General features: G+C 49.0%; 1 protein-coding gene across 1 annotated transcript in view; it reads right to left on the bottom strand.

The window, feature by feature from the left end:
* RNF216 (ring finger protein 216) overlaps positions 1-8,034 on the bottom strand; it is a 61,814-nt gene that overhangs the window by 38,500 nt on the left and 15,280 nt on the right. The window contains exon 12 of the mRNA XM_010010764.1: positions 8,020-8,034. This exon is cut by the window's right edge and continues 82 nt beyond it. Within this exon, the coding sequence (XP_010009066.1) occupies positions 8,020-8,034 (15 nt within the window). The remainder of the gene's footprint in view (positions 1-8,019) is intronic.

The raw sequence follows: 8,034 nt of genomic DNA, 5'->3' as shown, positions 1-8,034 counted from the left end.
AAAGCAGACCTCTTTTAGGGGTTGGCAATCCCTAGTTTTGTGTTCAAGGCCAGGCTGGACACAGGGGCTTGGAGCATCCTGCTCTAGTGGAAGGTGTCCCTGCCCGTGGCAGGGGTTGGAGCTGGATGAGCTTTAAGGTCCCTTCCAACACAAACCATTCCATGATTTTTAAGGCACATGGAGCTAACCTGCAAACGTCTTTCAGCAGAGCTGACCAGCCATACTACTTCTCTCCTACTGATGGCATTTACAGCTTCCTACACAGTCCCAGGTTAGTGATGATGTATGATCAGAAACAAAACACATTCTCTTTCCATTAGCTGAAATCACATACATGTCTACCTCCTGCAGTACCTATACCAATAGATCAGCTTATCAATGTTATTATTTAATGGCAGCACAGCTCACTCTGCCCCTGAAGAGAACTATTCCAAAGTCCTCCAGCACAAAGGGCTCACTCAGGTGACCACCCAGAGGGATAAAAAGCCAAGTTCATTGAGATGAGCTCATGAGAGAGTGGTAAAGGAGGAAATAAAAATGGAAAGACCAGCTTCAGAACTGCACTGCTTTTTCAAAGAGACCTTTCAAGTATCACTTCCTCTGCAGAGAGGAAGTAACAGGAGCTGGAGGTTCTCTGCTACAAACAGCTTCCCCTCCAGGACCATGACATAAAGAGGATGGGTGTTGTTAAAAAGGGAAAAAAGAAAAGGAAAGCAGCCCTGAGCACGCTGTGACCAAATTAGGAAACAAACTCTACTGACAGCCTCCAAAATGGACATCATCTGCAGCAGCCTTGTATTAGCTCAGGAAGTCTGATGACTGTGTCATCTGCTGAAATCTGTTTATGTGCAAACAGAAAGGAGAAGCAAAACACCTCCTCGCACTGCACATGCCAGGTTAGGGCAGCTCAGGGCTCTGGCCCAGAGAGGAGAGTCATCAGCTGCCCTGACACAATACAGCTCCAAACCTCTGCTCCTGACTCACACCCCTCCAAAGATAACTGCCCTGGAAGCACCAAGGTACAGCAAGATGAGGTGTATTCAGAGCCAGGGGGGGTTTAATTGCATTTCTGAAGTGGTGAGCTGTGGCAGATGAAGCTGAGGTTAGAGATCAGTGATTACTACGCCAGGAATGTGAGGGGGAGGAAAGAGAGGGAAGATAGAGCTGCTTGAGTAAGGTCAGAATGATGTTTTTAATTTAGCTTGGGAACTGCCTTTTTTCCATCCTCTCCAACCTCCATTTCCACTGCAGCAGCAAAATGATAACCCTGCTTTGATACCCTGCACATACAAGTAGCACTGGGCAGGGTTTTAACCTTCAACTCAGCCCTGCTGCCATGGAGGGCTCCTCTACTGAGCTCCCACAGCAGCCCCACAGCAACTCGGTGGCATCACATCCTAGTAGGAGGACAGACAAGTGACACAGGCTAAGTTACCTCCCTCTCTAAAATAATCACACAATCTGAGCAGCCTGGTCCATACAGAGATTTAGGGTTTCTCCCTGATGCCATCACGTTACCTTATTCCCTCTGTTGCTCCCTGCATGAAATGGAAGAACACCCCTCCTCCCTTGCTCTTTCAAAGGGATCTAGGAGGAAAAGGCAAAGCTTACAGCTCATCTCACCCTGCAGAGGGTCTCAGCCTCTGCTCCAGGGTCCTTCCAGCCCCAGCAATTTGGCTATGGGACCACTTTGCCACGTTCAAGGCAGCCGAGGACCTTTCACAAACTTGCACCACCAGCCCAGGCTGCTCTCATGCAACCCTTGTGATGTCCATCAGCTTATCTCCAAAGACTCATGGTACTGACCACCACTGAGGTTTGCAGCTGAACCCAGCGGCTCCTTTGCCTGAGTGAACCCAGAATGCTCCTTTGTAGGCTGTGCCCAGGGAGAGAAGTTGAGACAAGGCTGCTGAGACTAAAGCTTCCATCCTCACATGAAGTTGTGTTCAGCCTGTTACCTCTGGACCTCTCCTTGGCAAAGGACAAAGCTACAGAGGGAAGATAATGCTGTTGCCTCTTATGGACCTGACACAGAGGTATTCAGTGGTCAGGGAACAGTGAGAGAATTGCTTTTTTCACTGAATGAATATTGCTATATAAGGCAGAAAGAAAGCACAGGAGTAAGCTTTGTTGCTTGAAATTGCACTGACTTACATGGTCTATTTTTAAAAGGACTAGTTTGAGTTCTTGTTTTCAGCAGCTTTTTTTACCCTCTAAAAGACAGACACCCCATTTAAGCTGACCTCTTTCCTCAGGTCCATTTCCAGGCTGGGCTTCGCCCTCTCCTCCTGTCAGACTCATTTATCAAGCGAAGCATTTCCACATACCACTGCATAAATAGACTTGACCTTGTAAAAGCAGCAGCACCACCTGAGCTCCCCACTGATGGAGCCTCTCCACCCCACCACAGCAACTAAATCCAGCCCACTCCTGCCCTCTTTTCCAGATGAGGTATTCTCAGGGCTCCTACTGCCCCTTCCTATGTGTCCTGACGAAGGGTGACAGGAATATAGATAAGGCAAGGAGTGATTTTGGGCTGACTGTGCTTCCTGTGGGCATTTAGGAGCAAGCTACTGCTGGCACCACTCAATCTTGTACTGCTCCTGGCCCAGACCAAGCGTACACCTAACAGCAAGATACAGGACAAGTTATTTCCCCCTCTCCAGCTTTCCTGGCTGCTCCCTCACAACCAGGGATTAAGCTTGTGATTCTGCACCATCCAGCCTCCAGAGAAGCAAGAAGAGCCCCTGGCATGTGGCTTTCCCTTGCTCCCCTCGCAGCTCTGCCATCAAGATAAAGCTGATGAGGAGAAGATCTCCTGACTCTCAGCACTCCCCATCCAACTCTGACCCTACACGCCTCGATGGGACCACGTGGCTTAACACACACGTATCCTTCCTGCATGGGACTGGGCTTTCAAGGCTTTGTTGCACCAGAACTCTCCTGTTATCTCTCTTCCTTTAGGACTTAGCAATAAAAACCTACCGGGGGGTGTTACCTGCTGCCCACAATCACCTCAACCCCACCTTCGGCCTCGGTCCCTCCCTGCTGCTGATCCCTTTGAGGAGAGATACGCGGATGGCCAGCGCTGCGCGACAGCGTCGCCGCTCGCCCTGCCTGCGGCACAGAGCACGGCTGCAGACGAGGAGTTGCAATGGCCTTTTAAGGAAGAAAAATGAAAATGGGCTGCCCGGGCCCGGAGCGCCTCGGAGCCGAGATGACAGACGGAAACTTGCCATTTGTTGTGGTTTTGGCAGCAGCAGAGCAGAGCGTGTTCCCCTGCGCGCCGCTCGCTTAAAAAGGGCGCAGCGAAGGAGCTGAGCTGGAGGAGAAGGCTGAGAGCCCTGGAGCAGGAGGGTTTAGGGATGCAGTGCTGAGGAGGAAGATGGCAGAGGCATGAAATGATGGGTTAGAGCGTTCTGCTGGCCTGGATAAATGGGAGACAGGCCTCCGGATAAAGCATACACAGGCGCAAGTGCTCCACCCCCAGTAAGACACATTGATTCCACATCACATTCCCCTTTCTTCCTTATCCCAATAAATTCTGCTAAGCTACATTCACACAGCCACAGGAGGATGGGAATTGGAACGCCAGAGCTGGGCCTTGAGGTCATTGCCACCAGAAAGGAATGACAGGGGTCTGCCATAAGCAAGTGCCACCTTCGGCTCTGCTCTCCACTAAAGCTGTGGGGTTAAGCTCTAAGCAACAATTAAATCCAAATAAATAGCCCCAGGAAAAGCATAGAGGGAACAGCAATAGGAATGGCTGAACAGAGAATGAGACAGGGCCATGGGACCTTCAAAATGTTTGCTCTGCTGTCAGGAAGCTGAATGAGACAGCAGACTCCAACAGCTGGGAAAACATGTTGCAAAACAAGGAGAATTAAGTAATTCTCCATACGCTCATCCTATTCTCAGGCATTTCGGAAAAGCTCGGTTTCTCCAACCAGAACTATTTATTTTCTTTTTCCATGTTGCACGCTCACCCTGCCAGTGATAAATCTTGATAGAGTTTAAGCCTAAAACCACAGCACATCTGGAGTCGGGCAGGGCAGCCACGGGCCAGCCTCTAGCACAGAACTAATGGCCCCTGTGGCATGTGTTGGATGACATCCTTGGAAGGCTGTGTCATCCCGAACACATCCCCTGCTGCTGGGTACTTGGTTACACAAACATCTCCCCTTGCACCCTATAAAACACTTGTAATGGGACCATGAGGCTGCCTCATTACCTGCCTCTGAAGCACAAGCAGCTGCGTGCCCCGTTATCACACCAGGTGCAGAGATCAGAGGCATTGCAGTTCACCCCTCAGCTCCTTCTCCAACTCGGAGTCTTGTAATCATGCAACAATTTACTTCAGCAAGGCCACTCACATCAAAGCTGCTGCAAACTGCACAACACGACTTATGCTTATTACCATAGGTTGTGGATGCAGCGTTTGCACCCTGCTAAGAGAAGCCGTGTTCAGACACAGCTTGCTAGGCAGAGCTCTGTGCAAGCTTAAACCTGTCTTGTTTCCAACAGCAAATGAAGGTTAAAAGCAGCTGGGTGCATCTGTTCTTAGCCAGCACCTTGAAATCAATCCTGAGACATTTTAGAGGCTTAAAAAGAAGTCCCCTAAAATACTAAAGTCTCAGTCCTGCAAATTAAAAGCACACCCAAGGATTGCTGTGGCCAGAAAGCCTGACCTGAAAAGGAATAAATAAACAGAAATGGAGATTTTATCCATCAGCCACAGGCACATCAATGCTCATTTTAACAGTGGGACAGTTCAGATACCCAGCAGGCAAACCCAGTCCCTAAACACAACCTCAGGGATGCAATAAGGAGCCCAGTGTGAGGGCAACGTGATTTAGCACCACACAACCATACACCATCACCTCATCGCGTCCAGCCAGCACAGAGGCAGGCACAATAAAACCCCTGTGCTATGCAAAGGAGTTTTAAGGACAAGTGTTGGATATGCAAGTCCCTGCAGTGTGGCCTGGCTCCGAAATGAGTGTGGCACCGGAGGGACAGCACTGCTCCTTGCATGCATCATTTCCATGGCAACGGCAGCTTTCACCTCCCCATCTCTTCCCTGGCTGGAAGCCCTGCAGTGCTTTGTGCTGAGACTGCAAAGAGGGGAAACCATCTCCCTCAGCACCAGTGCTGGGGAGAGCAGCAAACAGCCCAGGAACAAAAGCCTTGTCTTCATCAACAACATGGGGTCTTGGGAGGAGGGAGGTTGAGCTGAAAGGATGGACTTCCTTTTCTGATGGGAAACAGTACTTCCTCCAATGTGCAAAAGTGCACGCTCACTTCCCAGAGCTGCACAGCATGTGCCTTTCCTAGCTTTAACAGAATTGCCAGCTTTGGTTTGCTCTGTCAGAGCTCCAGAAGGAGAAACATGCATCATGAGAGGTGAGAAATTCAAGTGCTACTTCCACACAGGGATCCCTTGTGCACGGTAAGATGGGGGTTGACCGGAGGCTGGCAAACCCTCCCTATCACCAGGAACCTGCATGAGAGCAAAACCTTAAAGGTCAGGTCTGAGCCAAAGCTGCCTCTGCCCAGCACCAGCTCAGCCTGTAAACACACACAGAGAAGGCATCCATAGGGTGGCTTGAGCAGTGTTTTTCTTTGGCTAATTTAAGCTTTTCCTCTACCCTGCCTTTTGCGATATTAAGACTCAAGCCCTGGCCACCTAACTAGGAGCCAAACTTCACACCACACAGCTGGAGCCCTGGCAGATGGTGCAGGCTCATCTGCATGCTCTCTGTGCAGCCCTTCACTCACAGAAGGCAAACAGCAGCTCTGCCCATTGCTCTGGCTACAATTAGCTGCATTTTGGTCCCTTCGAGGTGCAAATGACTGGAGCTACAGGCGAGATGCATAAGCAGCAACATGGGTATATCCAGAACTCTTCTTATTATTGAGCTCAGCAAACACATATACAGCCAAAACAAAGGCTTCCAGCTGGTTCCCATCACTTATTTCACAATACATCCATAGCTGGCCCAAATACGAATCAACCTCTCTGCAAGATTTAAAGGAAAGCCTGAGAGTATCAACATGAATTCTCAAAGCAAGACAGAAGACCCAGGTGATGGAGCACAGAACGAGCCCAGGTCCACCATCTGGTCCTCCTCTCCCCACCCTTGAAGAGCCTTGAGGTTTCAGGAGAGGCACATTTTGACCTTTCCCTTTCCACACCTCCCCTCACTTCAGGTTCAGCTGTGCAAGCACAGTCCTTCCAACCAGAGGGACTCCTTCCAGATTCAGCCATCACCACCACCGAGTCCATTGGAGGCACTGCTAGCAAAGCTGATGCATCCTCCCCAACCTCTGTAGAGTTCCCTTTCCTCCCCAAGGGCAACAATTTCCTGCAAGCAGGAGCATTAACTGAAATTCTTCATTCTGGGCAGAGAAGAGATAGCTGGAATACGAAGAACCGCTGCAGTTAATGCTGTGAGACACCACATCCTGCAATCTGAATTCCTCACCCTCCAAATCCTAAAGTCATTCAAGACTTCTAAGAAGAGCACTAAGCTACTCAGCAGATTTTCAGCTAATGAATCAACACAAGCTGTCCAGGAAACCAGAAATCCAGCCCGCTGGAATGCTGAGACTCCAGGGAGGGGGGACAGGCAGTACAGTACACTAGAAAGGAAATGAAACAGCAAACCAGAAGGAAAGGAACATTTCAGGACTGACCCTTCTCACCACGCTTACTGTGCTGCATGACACATTTTAGGGGGAAAAAGCAACTTTTGTACATGGAAGCGTTCATGTTCTTCAAGCCTGAATTTTGCTCTGTGGTGCTGGCATGTTCATTTTGAAAACAACTCCTTTCTTGCAAGAACAGGGAGGAAAAAAGAATGATCTAAACATGAATCAACATTGCCACCTAGTGACTGGCAAACCTCCTCGCTCCTGACACTTGGAATCCATCAGAATCACGTTTCTTTCCCAAATGCTAGAGATAGATGTTAGCAAAACATATTTGGAGATCAGAGATCTCAAATGGAATTGTGCATCTTTCACAAGCAGCTTTCTCCCCCCACTAAGATCGATTTTCCACTGCAAAATGCAACTTCAACTCCTTCGGACTATGGAATTTGACTTCCTATTAATTCCTCACTACAGGCACACAGTCAATACAAGAACACTGAGCTGTGGCAGCTACAAGCAGAAGGTTAATGCACTCAAGAGGAATTGCAGTGATTAGCAGCAATCTCTGCTGGGGGACAGGCAGTTCCCTCAGCGTCACATGAGAATTCATTGTTGTGGCTAAAGTTGTGCAAGGCACCTTGTAGCTTCAGTGCTAAACACTGATAAGGTACAGCCTGAGCTCCCTGGCACCAGATGTAAGCAGGGTTCTGTGTACATTCAGGAGACTGGGAAACATATTTCCTTGCTTCCATTTTTCCCCCAGAACAGATGGTGAAGAAGCAGCAAGTTTTCCCTGCTCCATCCCCCCATTGGGCCTGACGATTCTCCCGTTATGGCCATTAGCAGATCTTGAGGGAAGCACAAAGATCTTCTTGCCCTTTGAATGGCTCCTGCTTCAGTGAGCTCTTCCAACAAGTTCTTTGTCACTTCCAACTGAATCTATATTCAGGTGACAGCATAAAGGAAAAATGCAGATGCGAATTCCCTTTAGGGTAGCATATAATGTTGTTTCAGCTCATTTTCCAGAAGTTTCATTAGATAAAGGATTAATTTGGTTTTACCTCTTTTAAGCACCCAGCTCCCTGTTCACCTAAAACATTTCCGTGTATGTAAGGCAGCAACTTACAGCATTCATAAGATTTTTAGCCAATATCTCACAAGGAAAGAGAGGAATATTGGTGTCTTTATCAGCAGAGCCCTGAAATTCATCTGTCCAGCCACACACGTGTATAGAACATCAGTAGGATCCAGCATTTTGACTGCTGCCCCATGCAGCCATCCTGCTTCTAGGAAGTGTGGGTTGTCCTCCCAGCTGTCCTGCCCAACACTCCAGAAGAGACCAAATGGCAAGTGTCCCCCAGTTACCTTTCTGCAGCGGGG

Source organism: Nestor notabilis, unplaced genomic scaffold, assembly GCF_000696875.1.
Source record: "Nestor notabilis isolate BGI_N333 unplaced genomic scaffold, ASM69687v1 scaffold9653, whole genome shotgun sequence".
In the NCBI taxonomy this organism is placed as follows: Eukaryota; Metazoa; Chordata; class Aves; order Psittaciformes; family Psittacidae; genus Nestor; species Nestor notabilis.
This window is presented reverse-complemented; position numbering and strand designations above follow the sequence as displayed.